Source organism: Lampris incognitus, chromosome 9 (assembly GCF_029633865.1).
Source record: "Lampris incognitus isolate fLamInc1 chromosome 9, fLamInc1.hap2, whole genome shotgun sequence".
Taxonomy (NCBI): domain Eukaryota; kingdom Metazoa; phylum Chordata; class Actinopteri; order Lampriformes; family Lampridae; genus Lampris; species Lampris incognitus.
In genome coordinates, this window is record NC_079219.1 from 57757348 (window position 1) to 57772862 (window position 15515).

General features: G+C 45.8%; 1 protein-coding gene across 1 annotated transcript in view; it reads right to left on the reverse strand.

The window, feature by feature from the left end:
- Positions 1–15515, reverse strand: part of itga10 (integrin, alpha 10) — a 53369-nt gene that overhangs the window by 22036 nt on the left and 15818 nt on the right. The window contains exons 2-7 of the mRNA XM_056286550.1: positions 15018–15129; positions 14145–14254; positions 13908–13996; positions 9414–9528; positions 7632–7759; positions 6711–6859 (exon numbers count right to left, since the gene is read on the reverse strand). Coding sequence (XP_056142525.1) covers positions 6711–6859; positions 7632–7759; positions 9414–9528; positions 13908–13996; positions 14145–14254; positions 15018–15129 — 703 coding nt within the window. The remainder of the gene's footprint in view (positions 1–6710; positions 6860–7631; positions 7760–9413; positions 9529–13907; positions 13997–14144; positions 14255–15017; positions 15130–15515) is intronic.

Below are 15515 nucleotides of genomic sequence, written 5' to 3' on the forward strand. Positions count from 1 at the left end.
CGGGGGTAACACGGGGACTCAAACTGGTGATCCCCGTGTTGGTAGGCTACGAAATAGACAGCCATGCCACCCAGACGCCCCCCCCCCCCATCATCTATTTTTGAGCCAATGCAAAGAGTGCGAAGACTTTATGGTATTCTGAAATATCAGTAAAATAACGTTTAAAGCGGTTGTGTCTTGTCTGATCATCAGCAGGACCTGACAGGACTGGGAAGAGGAACACTGCAAGGAGGACCGTTAACTGTGTTGCATCTTGACAGGTAATTACAGCGTATTTTACAGTGCAAAATATCTGGTGGATCCAGAAAAGTATTGTCTCCACAGGTGGGTCATGGCATGCTAACCCCTTATCTACGGGAACAAAACATGAGAGATGAGTAAAAGACAGAGCATCTCAGACAGAACGACACCGAACAGTCGAAGCAAATAGAGAGCAAGAGCGAGAGAGACAGAACAATAAAAGAAATCGGAGGCCTGGACTAGGACATTGAAAACCAGGCCTGTAAATCCAGGCTCTGATGTGGTCTGAAGACTGTAAAAACAGAGTGAAATTAAAAAGTGAAATGAAACTGGTGGGAGACAAAGACAAAGGAGGGAGGACGAGGAGGTTAAGAGGAGAGAACCGGGGGAAGGTGTGGTGAGAGAAAGGTGGACACAAACTAAACGAGAGGCGGGGGGGGGGGGGAAGACGAAGGAGAGGGAGAAATGAAGGGAGAGAGAAAGGAGGAGATGGGAAGGACGGGGGGGGGTGGAGATGAGAGAAAGTGTGTGGTGCTAATTGGGAGGCCTGGCTGTATTTACAACCCATTTTATAGTGTCACACACACACACACCCAGCAGCAGTGTGTGTGTGTGTGTGTGTGTGTGTGTGTGTGTGTGTGTGTGTGTGTGTGTGTGTGTGTGTGTGTGTGTGTGTGTGTGTGTTAGTGACAGCCTGAAGGTTGGAATAGCACAACAGACAGTGGCTAATCCAGTTGTAGCAGACTGTTTGATGTTTATACATCATTCTGTCAGCTGTACCACACTCAGGGCTCTACAGCCAATTACTGTCGTTTATATGTCTACAGTTTACATATCTACTGTTTATATGTCTACAGTTTACATATCTACTGTTTATATGTCTACTGTTTACATATCTACGGTTTATATGTCTACAGTTTACATATCTACTGTTTATATGTCTACAGTTTACATATCTACTGTTTATATGTCTACTGTTTACATATCTACGGTTTATATGTCTACAGTTTACATATCTACAGTTTATATGTCTACAGTTTACATATCTACAGTTTACATATCTACAGTTTATATGTCTACTGTTTACATATCTACTGTTTATATGTCTACAGTTTACATATCTACAGTTTATATGTCTACGGTTTACATATCTACAGTTTATATGTCTACGGTTTACATATCTACAGTTTATATGTCTACAGTTTATATGTCTACAGTTTACATATCTACAGTTTACATATCTACTGTTTATATGTCTACTGTTTACATATCTACAGTTTATATGTCTACAGTTTACATATCTACTGTTTATATGTCTACAGTTTACATATCTACTGTTTATATGTCTACAGTTTACATATCTACAGTTTATATGTCTACTGTTTACATATCTACAGTTTATATGTCTACGGTTTACATATCTACAGTTTATATGTCTATGGTTTACATATCTACAGTTTATATGTCTACGGTTTACATATCTACAGTTTATATGTCTACAGTTTATATGTCTACAGTTTACATATCTACAGTTTATATGTCTACAGTTTACATATCTACTGTTTATATGTCTACTGTTTACATATATACAGTTTATATGTATATGGTTTACATGTCTATGGTTTATATGTCTACAGTTTACATGTCTACAGTTTACATATCTACAGTTTACATATCTAGTTTATATGTCTATGGTTTACATGTCTACAGTTTACATATCTACAGTTTACATGTCTACAGTTTACATATCTACAGTTTACATGTCTACAGTTTGTATGTCTATGGTTTACATGTCTACAGTTTACATATCTACAGTTTATACGTCTACAGTTTACATATCTACAGTTTATATGTCTACAGTTTATACGTCTACAGTTTACATATCTACAGTTTATATGTCTACAGTTTACATATCTACAGTTTATATGTCTACAGTTTACATATCTACAGTTTATATGTATATGGTTTACATGTCTACGGTTTACATGTCTACAGTTTACATATCTACGTTTATATGTCTACAGTTTACATATCTACAGTTCACATATCTACAGTTTATATGTCTACGGTTTACACGTCTACAGTTTATATGTCTACGGTTTACACGTCTACAGTTTATATGTCTACAGTACACAATGTGTGGGTGCACCAAAGCACTTGTGTAAGTGTGTAGATCTGAGTGATGTATGGTAGTGAGTGTCTGTAAATGTACCCAGCCTTATGTACTGAGGAAATATAATACACATAAAGTGTTTATGACGTGCAATATGAGTATGAGTATGTGTGTGTACTCGTGATCGTGTGTGTGTCTGACCGTGTGTGCTCGGATGTGTACATGTACATTTGTGCAAGTATGTGCATGGGCACGTAAGTCTATTTAAATGTGGGAACTCTTGAGAGGGTGAGGTGTGCAACTGTACCGTGTGTGTGTGTGTGTGTGTGCATGCATGTGTGTATTTGTACAGCTGTAGGAGCCAGAGTTGGCTGACCAGGCTATGCCACACCTGCATCCGTGCTGACCCAGCAGCGCGCTGGTCTCTTTCTGCTCTGTGGAGCCTAGCTCAGCTAACCCCAGTGTTATTCTAGCCTCGCTGCACACCCCTCTGCACACCCCCCTGTACACCCCTCTGCCAGCTCTGTTATCTGCACATCATCACTGTCAGTATGTTGTGTTTGTGTGCACGTTTGTGTTGAAGACCTTTTAAAATGCTCCAAATCAGGATTTTGAGATGAAAGTGTAGACAGACAGACAGTCGATAGATATAGATAGATAGATATATAGACAAACAAACAGACAGACAGGCAGACAGACAGACAGAGAGATAGATACATAGACAGACAGACAGATAGATAGATAGATAGATAGATATAGATCGATAGAAAGACAGACAGACAGACAGATAGATAGATAAATAGATAGATAGATAGATAGATAGCGTCCCTAAACAAACTGCCTCGCTGATCTTGCATAGAGCCAAATTTATCTGTGAGTGTGAGTGAATGTGTTTTTATGTTTATGTTATGTGTTTACATATATGTATGTACCTGTATCTATATGTATATATGTATGTCTCTATATGTATCTATGTATATATGTATGTGCCTGTATGTATCTGTGTATATATGTCTGTATCTGTATGTATATATGTATGTATCTATGTGTATATGTGTATGTATGTCTATATATATGTGTGTGTGTGTGTGTGTGTGTATGTACATATGTATGTATCTGTATGTATATATGTATGTATCTGTGTGTATGTATGTGTGCGTGTGTGTGCGTGTGTGTGCACACACACACACACATATATATATATGTATGTATGTATGTATGTATGTATGTATGTATGTATGTAAACTTAGCACAAAAAGTAAGGAAATGTGTGTTTGGTAGATTATGTCTTTGTTGTAACGATGCTTCTTGACAGTAAATCTTATATCAGGCACCTGATTGTCAGCACCTGGGGCACCAGAAGCTCAAAACAAGAGTCAACAGCAGCAGCAAAATAAGCTGTTTGGCATTGGCAGAGAAGATCTGGCAAATTTTTCATGGGCGCAACCCACATACTCAGCTCTGCTGCTCATCCCACAAATGCATGTTCCTTACAAATGTGGCGCCATTTAAAAGGGGAATAAACAGGCTTTCCAACGGTATAAGATTTATTGCCAAGAAGCATTGTTACAACAAAGACATAATCTACCAAACACAAATTTCCTTACTTTTTGTGCTAAGTATATATATGGCTATCTGTATGTATATATGTACGTATCTATATGTTTTTTATATGTATGTATCTGGATGTATATATGTCTATATCTGTATGTATATATGTCTGTATCTATATGTATATATATGTATGTAGCAGCTGATGAGTGTGAGTCGCACAAAACAGGCCTGTACTGCTATGCATTAAAATCTTTTTTCCTGTATCCATGTTGATATATGTATGTGTCTGTATGTATATATGTCTGTATCTATATGTATATATCTGTATATGTGTATGTGTCTGTATGTATATATGTATGTATCTGTATGCATAGCTGTACACTGCTGTTATCTGTAGGATTTTTTACATGCACTGGCTGTGAAAACAAATTTCCTGCAGGACAATAAAGATTATCTATCTATCTATCTATCTATCTATCTATCTGTGTGTGTGTGTGTGTGTGTGTGTGTGTGTGTGTGTGTGTGTGTTTACTTGATTGTGACTGACTGAAACGACGCAGTGAGCAGCGAAGGAAAAACACCAGAGAAACAAACTCATTCAGTTTTTTTTTGTTCTCAGCAAGACTGTGTGTGTGTGTGTGTGTGTGTGTGTGTGTGTGTGTGTGTGTGAGACGCCAGTGGCGTTGGTGGCGGAGTGCTGGTGGCGGTGGGTGCTGGGCGTCGTCCCCAGCGTCTGTCACCGTGGTGAAACGGTGGAGACAGTGCGCGGCAGTGTTGTCTGGACTTCCCGTCACTGGCGTTTAAACGCGACAGTTTCGCTTTTTTTTTTTTTTTTTACTGGCTCCATTTTCCACTCGCTGCTATTCGACCAGCTTTTAAGTGTTCCTCCTAAACCTCGACAACGTTTACCTCCGAATGTGCCAGAAAACAGGAACTCTCCAATTACCTGACTGTGTGTGTGTGTTCATTCAGCCTACCTTTCCAAGACACACAGCTCTAAGAGCAAGCCGTGGCCACACATCAGGCCTGGGCGGGTGTGGTGCCGCACCGCGTGTGCATGACTTTAATAAGGTAGGAATTTTATTTTGAAAAGTGGAAGAAAAAAAAATGACTTAAAAAGACTTTGACGATCTCAGTTACCCGGTGACCCTCAACTTATAGACCTGTTTCTTTAGACTCGGGTTACAAGCGCCCAACTCCACCCCGTCCCGCCGCCGCCGCCTTTCCACCGAGAAAAGTCGAGGGAGAGACGACAGCACAAGGCTGCGATACGGTCAAGAATGTCGAGTATTTGAAGTGTGCTACATGGGAGACCTCAATTTATCCCTACGGAATTATATATGAAGACACACATTTGCAAAAAATATCATCCAAAACGTACAGAAAAAAAACAAGGTAATTCTAATTATACGCCTTAATTTGAGGTGATCACAATTCTCTGCCAAAGCTCAGATAAGCCCTTCATTTGTCTGGCAAGTTAAAGGTACAATCCTAAAGATTTTACATGTAAACAAATGTCCTTTTCTGGTGCATTTAGGACAATAGCTAACCCACAATCATCCAAATCACACATGCTTTGGTACTTGCTCATTCTCATGGCTACTGTCGTGCAGGATTTCCCAGGGAAAATGATTCAGTGCGATGCATTTCAGTATTCAATACGGCGGCCAGGAAGCAGACAGACAGTGGGATGTTTGAAGAAGCAACAAAGTTGTGCTTAGAAGCAGTTATGGAAGGATAAGCCAACAGGGGACCTCAGATAAAACAACATTAACTGCCAAAACGTAGATTAAGGGGTGTCCGGGTAGTGTGGCAGTCTATTCCATTGTCTACCAACACGGGGATCGCCGGTTCGAATCCCTGTGTTACCCCCGGCTTGGTCGGGTGTCCCTACAGGCACAATTGGCCGTGTCTGTGGGTGGGAAGCCGGATGTGGGTATGTGTCCCGGTTGCTGCACTAGTGCCTCCTCTGGTCAGTCAGGGTACCTGTTAGGGGGGGAAGGAACTGGGGGGAATAGCGTGATACGTCCCCCTGGTGAAACTCCTCACTGTCAGGTGAAAAGAAGCGGCTGGCGACTCCACATGTATGGGAGGAGGCATGTGGTAGTCTGCAGCCCTGCCTGGATCGGCAGAGGGGGTGGAGCAGCGACCGGGACGGCTCGGAAGAGTGGGGTAATTACCCGGATACCATTGGGGGGAAAAGGGGATGAAAAAAATCCCCCCCCCCAAAAAAAACAATGCCTTTCCAGCCATGTGTTCTTGTTTGGCGGGGGGTAAGGTACAGACATTACAACATGGGTGACTGTTTCTTGTTGCATGGATTCTCTGAGATTTGGAGCGGTCAAACACCACAGCCATGAGTATGCAGTACTGCCACAAGTGCCGGGAAGGGAAATGAAAATGCCGATCTTTAGTACCGTAGCTTTTGAACCGTAAAACAGTGTAGTGGAGCCACAACGGAATCTGCCAATGCAATGCTAATATTACTGGACCAGTTTCTGCTGTACTGGTGTGGTGGCTTTGGCTTGAATCTGTTCCTTTTTGGCGTGCTTGCTTTGACAAGAAGTATCGTGATGTTACATGAAATCCGAACGTAACAGAATTGAAAGCAGCACACACAGCCCACTGAATATTGCTCTGATGCCCATAACAGCAATTAATCATGCTTTTTCTGGAAAATAATACATGGACCACATTTATACTTGAACACGGAGGCAGTTTCCAAACAAGTCGCCAAAGTTGCCTTTGACTGGCAGGTTGGTTAACTAGTAGGAATGGAAGGAAAATGATTGACAGGCCCTACCAGCCCATGTGGATGGCATATGCAGTGCGTGTCTCCCGTCCCTCCTGTCTGCTGATGTTCTTGGCAGCCTCCACCACTTCCTGTGTGGTCTGGTAGTCTCTCAGAGACCACTCATGGACTGCAACCTCACCATACTGCAGGATACCCACCTGAAATCACACACACACACAAACACACATGTGCACACAGATAGATATGCGTGGTTACACACAAACACACTCACGATGACATTACCGCATTGCTCGACACACGGTAATCATTTTATGACTTCTGCGTCATAAACATGCCCATAGCTGTGGAAAGGGACATCCGAGAAGCAGCTCATCAGATACCAGCTCTTGTGCCCTAGAGCAAACGGCACAGTTGGGGATTTTCAGAATTCATTCAAAAACCAGAGGAATTTCCTTTTCACCTCACGTTGCCTGTTACGCCTGACCCCGGTGTCCCGCAAAATCTTCTCACTTTTGTTGTTTTTGCAGAAGATCCCCATCTCCTCCCGTACTACCGCTCCCAAGCTACCTCCCTCCACGTCAACCCCCTCCCACCCCCCCAGCCTCCTCCGCCGCCTTCGCTCCGCCGCAGCCCCGAGCAAGGCCCAGCTCACGTCCTCTTGCATTACTGCAGTCATTCATTCAGCTCCTACTTGTCAAGCTAGCGCTCTGCATGTGTGACGCGTGTGCATGTTTTTGCTCAAGTGACTGGCTTGTCTTGCTCCCTGCATGGCGCACACAAACTCCAGGAACTGTTCTGGGAAAAGGCAAAGAGGTTCTGGGGACACTGCAGGGAAAACTACACTCGAACTCAGAACCCACAACATTCCATCACAAACACAAGTATTATAGGCTGTGCATGAACATACGTATGCATGCAAGGACACACACAGACCCACACACACACACACATACACACGCTGTGCCTTACCTGCATCTGGTCTGGGCTAATGTGGAACTTGCTGAGGATATTGCTGAGGAAGTTCTGGACCTCATACCAGGGGTAAATACTGTTGGACCCGTCCAGCACGATGACTATGTCCATGTACGTGGAACACCCTGATGATGCACACAGGAGTTAAGATATTTGATTAGCGTGTGTTTCTGCTCGGCTGTGCGTGTGGTGTGTGTTTTACAGCCCGGATGTTTGTTTTAAACACACACACACACACACACACACACATATATATATATATATATGTATGTGTGTGTATTTGTGTGTGCTTGTGTTTTTCTATCCCAGTGGGGACCAAATGTCCCCACTGGGATAGAAAAACCAGAAACCACCTACCTGGTGGGGACATTTTATGGGTCCCCATGAGGAAAAGGGTCTATTTTAGGGTCAGGACTTGGGTTTAGGGTTAAGGTTAGAATTAGGATTAAGTCAAGGTCAGCGTAAGAGTTAAGGTTAGACATGTAGTTGTGATGGTTAAAGTTAGGGTAAGAGTTAAGGTCAGGCATGTAGCTGTGATGGTTAAGGTTAGGGTAAGGGTTCAGGCTAGGCATGTAGCTGTGACGTTAAGGTTAGGGCAAGGGTTCAGGTTAGGCATGTAGCTGTGATGGTTAAGGTTGGGTAAGGGTTCAGGTTAGGCATGTAGCTGTGATGTCAAGGTTAGGGTAAGGTTAAGGTTAGGGTAAGGGTTCAGGTTAGGCATGTAGTTGTGATGGTTAAGGTTAGGGTAAGGGTTCAGGTTAGGCATGTAGTTGTGATGGTTAAGGTTAGGGTAAGGGTTCAGGTTAGGCATGTAGTTGTGATGGTTAAGGTTAGGGTAAGAGTTCAGGTTAGGCATGTAGTTGTGATGGTTAAGGTTAGGGTAAGAGTTCAGGTTAGGCATGTAGTTGTGATGGTTAAGGTCAGGGTAAGGGCAAGGTTAGGGTAAGGGTTCAGGTTAGGCATGTAGTTGTGATGGTTAAGGTTAGGGTAAGGGTTCAGGTTAGGCATGTAGTTGTGATGGTTAAGGTAAGGGCAAGGGTTCAGGTTAGGCATGTAGTTGTGATGGTTAAGGTTAGGGTAAGGGTTCAGGTTAGGCATGTAGTTGTGATGGTTAAGGTTAGGGTAAGAGTTCAGGTTAGGCATGTAGTTGTGATGGTTAAGGTTAGGGTAAGAGGTCAGGTTAGGCATGTAGTTGTGATGGTTAAGGTTAGGGTAAGGGTTCAGGTTAGGCATGTAGTTGTGATGGTTAAGGTAAGGGCAAGGGTTCAGGTTAGGCATGTAGTTGTGATGGTTAAGGTTAGGGTAAGGGTTCAGGTTAGGCATGTAGTTGTGATGGTTAAGGTTAGGGTAAGAGTTCAGGTTAGGCATGTAGTTGTGTTGGTTAAGGTTAGGGTAGGAGGTCAGGTTAGGCATGTAGTTGTGATGGTTAAGGTTAGGGTAAGGGTTCAGGTTAGGCATGTAGTTGTGATGGTTAAGGTTAGGATAAGGGTTCAGGTTAGGCATGTAGTTGTGATGGTTAAAGTTAGGGTAAGGGTTCAGGTTAGGTTTGTAGTTATGATGGTTAAGGTTAGGGTAAGAGTTCAGGTTAGGCATGTAGTTGTGATGGTTAAGCTTAGGGTAAGGTCAAGGTAAGGGTAAGGGTTAGGATTAGGCATGTTGTTGTGATGGTTAAGGTTAGGGTAAGGGCAAGGGAATGAAGGTAGTCAGTGAGAGGTCCCAATAAGTACAGCGATATAAACGTGTGTGTGTGTGTGTGTGTGTGTGGAGATGGATGATTACTTTGAGCGGTAGGAGCTATGGTCTCTCTGGGCTCTAAGTCATCACTGACGGAGGCACAGATCCCGGTGCTGAAGACGGATGTACCACACTCTTGAGACCAAAGAGGGGCACACGCCTGTAACACACACACACACACACACACACACACACACACACACACACACACACACACATTAACATCCTCTAATAACAAGTATTTGGCAGCCCCTTTAGCAGCTTCTGCTGCTGCCAGCCGGAGCCAAGTGGGTTTCATGCACCAGTCGTGTACGCAGTAATTTGGTTGCAGTCAACGGGCTCAAACACACACACACACACACACACACACACACACACACACACAAAACGCGGCTGTGTAACCCACATATATACACACAGCAAAGAAACAAAATGAGAGCAGAGAGGGAACAAAGAAGAAAACAAGTCTTAAGAGAAGAATAAGTAATGGAAAAACTACAATATAGTGTGGTTTGGGAGTTTGGGACAGATGGTGAGAGGCAGAGCAGAAAAAGAGAGAGAGAGGGAGCCGGAGGGACAGACAGAGAGACACAGAGGGAGAGATAGAGAACTAGAGTAAGAGACAAAGGGAGGTAGAGTAAGACAGCAAGGGGACAGCGAGACAGAGAAATGGAGGGAGACAGATGGAGAGAGTAATAGAGCAAGAGACAAAGGGAGGTAGAGTAAGACAGTGGGGGGAGAGAGAGACAGAAAGAGAGAGAAACGGAGGGAGAGACAGATGGAGAGATACAGTAGTTGAGTAAGAGACAAAGGGAGGTAGAGTAAGACAGTGAGGGGAGAGATAGAGAGACAGAGACAGAGAGAAACAGAGAGAGACAGATGGAGAGATACAGTAGTAGAGTAAGCGACAAAGGGAAGTAGAGTAAGACAGCGGGGAGAGAGAGAGAGAGAGACAAACGGAGGGAGAGACACATGGAGCGATACAGTAGTAGAGTAAGCGACAAAGGGAAGTAGAGTAAGACAGCAGGGGGAGAGAGACAGAGAAATGGAGGGAGAGACAGATGGAGAGATACAGTAGTAGAGTAAGTGATAAAAGGAAGTAGAGTAAGACAGCGGGGAGAGAGAGAGAGAGAGAGAGACAGACAGATGGAGAGATACCGTAGTAGAGTAAGCGACAAAAGGAAGTAGAGTAAGACAGTGGAGAGAGAGAGACAGACAGATGGAGAGATAGAGTAGTAGAGTAAGAGACAAAGGGAGGTAGAGTAAGACAGCGGGGAGAGAGAGAGAGAGAGAGAGACAGACAGATGGAGAGATAAGAGTAGTAGAGTAAGCGACAAAGGGAGGTAGAGTAAGACAGCGGGGGGAGAGAGAGACAGAGAGAGACAGACAGATGGAGAGATAGAGTAGTAGAGTAAGAGACAAAGGGAGGTAGAGTAAGACAGCAGGGAGAGAGAGACAGAGACAAACGGAGGGAGAGACACATGGAGCAATACAGTAGTAGAGTAAGCGACAAAGGGAGGTAGAGTAAGACAGCGGGGGGAGAGAGAGAGAGAGACAGACAGAGAAACGGAGGGAGAGACAGATGGAGAGATAGAGTAGTAGAGTAAGAGACAAAGGGAGGTAGAGTAAGACAGCGGGGGGAGAGCGAGAGAGACAGACAGATGGAGAGATAGAGTAGTAGAGTAAGAGACAAAGGGAGGTAGAGTAAGACAGTGAGGAGAGAGAGAGAGAGAGAGAAGGGAGGGAGGGAGGGAGAAAGAAAGAGAGAGCGAGAGAGAGTGAGAGAGTGTTGGGCTATTGTTGACGTGTTGGCAGCCACCGCTGTCATGAGCGGTTTAACAGAGCCAGAACACATGAGACCAGCCAAGCAATTTTAAATCTGATTGTGCAAATGGGGGGAGGTGAGGCAGGCGAAACCAGCGCATAAAAATACTTCTGTCTTCAAAGCGCACCCTTTATTTGGCTTTCATACCAAAGGGAGAGAACGAGAGTGGGAGAAGAAGGGGGGAGATGAGAGAGAGCTGCCTGCAAGATAAAAGGAGGAAACTCGTGCATGCAGCTCACAGACAAGAGAGGAAGAGCGAGAGAGGGGTGAAAAGAGGGGAAGAATGAAAGAAAGAGAAACATCCTGGGTTTGCTCGCTCTGTCATTATGGGAAGGCCTCCTCACAGACACACAGGCCGGCGCAGAGGGAGCGATGGAGAGAGGCATGAGAGAGAGGAGGGAGGGGGAGGAAGGCGAGAGGTGCTATGGCTTTTGGTAGGTCTGTCATTACAAAGGGCCGGAGACGCATTCCGATCCTGTTATAGACCTGACCGCTGGGGCTAGGATAAACACACACACACACACACACACACATATTCACAGAAAGAGAAATAAAAATGGGGTGAATTGGCCCGTTTTACTGAACTGTACATGACTCCTCACCCAAATTAGAAGTAAAATTCATTTTCTTAAAAAGAATAAAAATAAAATATATAGTATATATATAGTATATATATATATATATATATATATATATAGATTTTTTTTTCTAAAAAATGAAGGTGGAGTGGGACAGCACGGTGGCCCAGACTGTTGCCTCACAGCAAGACGGTCCTGGGTTCGAACCCCAGGCCGTCCCAGGTCCTTTCTGTGTGGAGTTTGCACGTTCTCCCCGTGTCTCCGTGGGTTTCCTCCTGGTGCTCCATCAAAAAGACGGGCATGTAGGGGCGTCCGGGTGGCGTAGCAGCCTATCCCGCTGCCTACCAACACGGGGATCGCCGGTTCGAATCTCCGTGTTACCCCCGGCTTGGTCGGGGGAAGCATGATGTGGGTATGTGTCCTGGTCGCTGCACTAGCGCCTCCTCTGGACAGTCAGGGCACCAGTTCGGGGGACTGGGGGGAATAGCATGATCCTCCCACGCGCTACGTCCCCCTGGTGAAACTCCTCACTGTCAGGTGAAAAGAAGCGGCTGGCGACTCCACATGTATCAGAGGGGGCATGTGGCAGTCTGCAGCCCTCCCCAGATCGGCAGAGTGGGTGGAGCAGCGACCAGGACAGCTTGGAAGAGTGGGGTAATTGGGCAAGCACAATTGGGGAGAAAAAGAGGGGGGGGGGGGAAGGCACAAAAAAAAGACATGCAAGTTAGGGTTAATACTCCTGCCTGTGCCCCTGAGCAAGGCAATGAAAAGAGGAACTGGAGTTGGTCCCCGGGCGCTGCAGCGCCCCACTGCTTCTACACAATAGGACGATGGGTTAAATGCAGAGGGTGTATTTCATTGTATGCTTGCTTACAATGACAAATAGAGTGTTTTTCTTCTTTCTAAATATTTCTGGCGGACACAACAACACTTAGACACACACACACACGAACACACAGAAATCAGACAAAAATACACAGAAATTCAGAAACACATATTTACACATACACAAATCCAAACACACTTGTTGGCATGGCCAGCCAGTAATTTTGTTGGAACCAAAGCAGCCTCAGAAATGGAGCAATCTGGTTCGGTCATTCATCCATTCATCTTCAGCCGCTTCTCCGGGGTCGGGTCGCGGTGGCAGCAAGCTAAGTAGGGCCCTCCAGACGTCCCTCTCCCCAGCAACGCCCTCCAGCTCCTCCTGAGGGATGCCAAGGTGTTTCCAGGCCAGACTGGACATGTAGTCCCTCCAGCGAGATCTGGGTCTACCCCGGGGTCTCCTCCCAGTTGGACGTGCCCGGAACCTCCAAAGGAAGGCGCCCAGGAGGCATCCTGATCAGATGCCCGAACCACCTCAACTGGCGTAGAGTAGAGCAGCGGCTCTACTCTGAGCTCCCTCCGGATGTCCGAGCTCCTCACCCTATCTCTAAGGCTGAGCCCAGACACCCTACGGAGGAAACCCATTTCAGCCGCTTGTATCCGCGATCTCACCCTTTCAGTCACTACCCAGAGCTCATGACCATAGGTGAGGGTCAGAGCAAAGATTGATGGGTAAACTGAGAGCTTTGCCTTCCGGTTCAGCTCCCTCTTCACCACAACGGTCCGGTACAACGTCCACATTACTGCTGATGCTGCACCAATCCGCCTGTCAATCTCCCGCTCCATCCTACCCTCACTCATGAACAAGACCCCGAGATACTTGAACTCCTTCACTTGAGGCAACGACTCGTCCCCAACCCGGAGGGAGCAATCCACCATTTTCCGTTAGAGAACCATGGCCTCAGACTTGGCAGACTTGGAGGTGCTGACTCTCATCCCGGCCATTTCACACTCAGCTGCAAACCGCCCCAGTGTGCGCTGGAGGTTCTGTGCAATCTGGTTCTGTGTATATCTATTTGCACTTCCTGCCAACACATGATTCATTGACAGATCAAGAAATTCAGCGAGCAAAGATTTCAAGTGCTCCACACGGTCGTGTCCACATGAAACAAAAATTATGACAGCTGAAGGTGATTCATTCCAAAATCTGACAAACAGGATCAGGTTTTACCATATATCCTCTCAAGACCTGAACTGGAACCAGTTACCTAGCAGTAATATAAGACCGACTCCCCCAGTATTGAGACTACATACCAAGAAACCATCAGGTGAGTCTGGGGTGAGGGTCATCCCCAGGTGAGAGTTTTTTAGGTTCCTGGATACATTCTGGAGGGCAGTCTCACCTGGGACAGATGCACAGAAACACAGACAGGGGTGATTTGAACCTCTTTGGTTTCAAGCTGTTTGACACCGTAGAACGTTTTGTACATAAATTTCTGTGACTACCCAAAACGGTGGTGCAGCAGTGTAACTGTGATATGGTTCTCTCACCTAGATTCACTTTGCTGCAGTTCGAGTTCCTCTCCGCTCCCACAACGCACTTGTACACGTCTCCTCTCCTGTTATTGGGCGGTCCGTCCCATGGAGCACCAACCAGCATGCTGCACCACAATAATATAGTCAGTCAACACAGTCATTTCTTTCTTTTTTTGTTGTCATTTTTTCTGGATTTTTCTCCCCAATTGTACTTGGCCAATTACACCACTCTTCCGAGCCGTCCCGGTCGCTGCTCCACCCCCTCTGTCGATCCGGAGAGGGCTGCAGACTACCACGTGACTTCTCCGATACATGTGGAGTCACCAGCCGCTTCTTTTCCCCTGACAGTGAGGAGTTTCACCAGGGGGGACGTAGCGCGTGGGAGGATCACGCTATTCCCCCCAGTTCCCCCTCCCCCCTGAACAGGCACCCGACCGACCAGGACACATACCCACATCCGGCTTCCCACCTGCAGATACAGCCAATTGTGTCGCCAGGCGCTTCTTTTCACCTGACAGTGAGGAGTTTCGCCAGGGGGACGTAGCACGTGGGAGGATCACGCTATTATCCCCGGTTCCCCCTCCTCCCTGAACAGGCGCCCCGACCGACCAAGATACACACCCACATCTGGCTTCCCACCCACAGACACGGCCAGGTGTGTGTGTAGGGGTGCCTGACCAAGCCGGAGGTAACACACACACACACACACACACACACACACATAAACATACACACATTCACACCACTGTAATATGTCATTACCACATAGCTGTGACTCACTTTCACACACACACACACACACACACACACACACACACACACACACACACACACACACACACACACACACACACACACACACACACAGACAAACACAGACAGACTTACGACTTCTCTCCGTCCGCCTCATGCTGCAGAACAGAGAAGCCAAACTGAGCGTCTTCTGGGCCGGTGAAGATTCGCGGATGCTTCACGTCGATGTTGAAACACTCGCACAACTCTGTGGGACCACAAAATACGTTACTGAGCTGGAGACTTGGCACTGCAGAGGGAAAGGTGTAGACTTTGGGAGGGGGGAAAAATGCAAGTGTAAGTCATTTTCTTTTAACCATATAGGACATATTCCCACAGTCAGTACTCGTCGCTTAGAATCACTGGGAAGCATCCAAAACACGTGAGCAGTTAGTACGGCCAGTCGCACCATTGGATTATTATTATTATTATTTTCCCTCTCTCTTCCCATGCTCAAGCCCTGCAGGGAGAGGTGGAGGAGGAGGAGGAGGAGGGGAGACTGGAGAGATTGACAAGATGGATATAAACAGAGTGACCAAAGACAACCTCTGAGGGAAAAAAAAGGGAGTTCAGTTTTGGGGGAAAGAGGGAGAG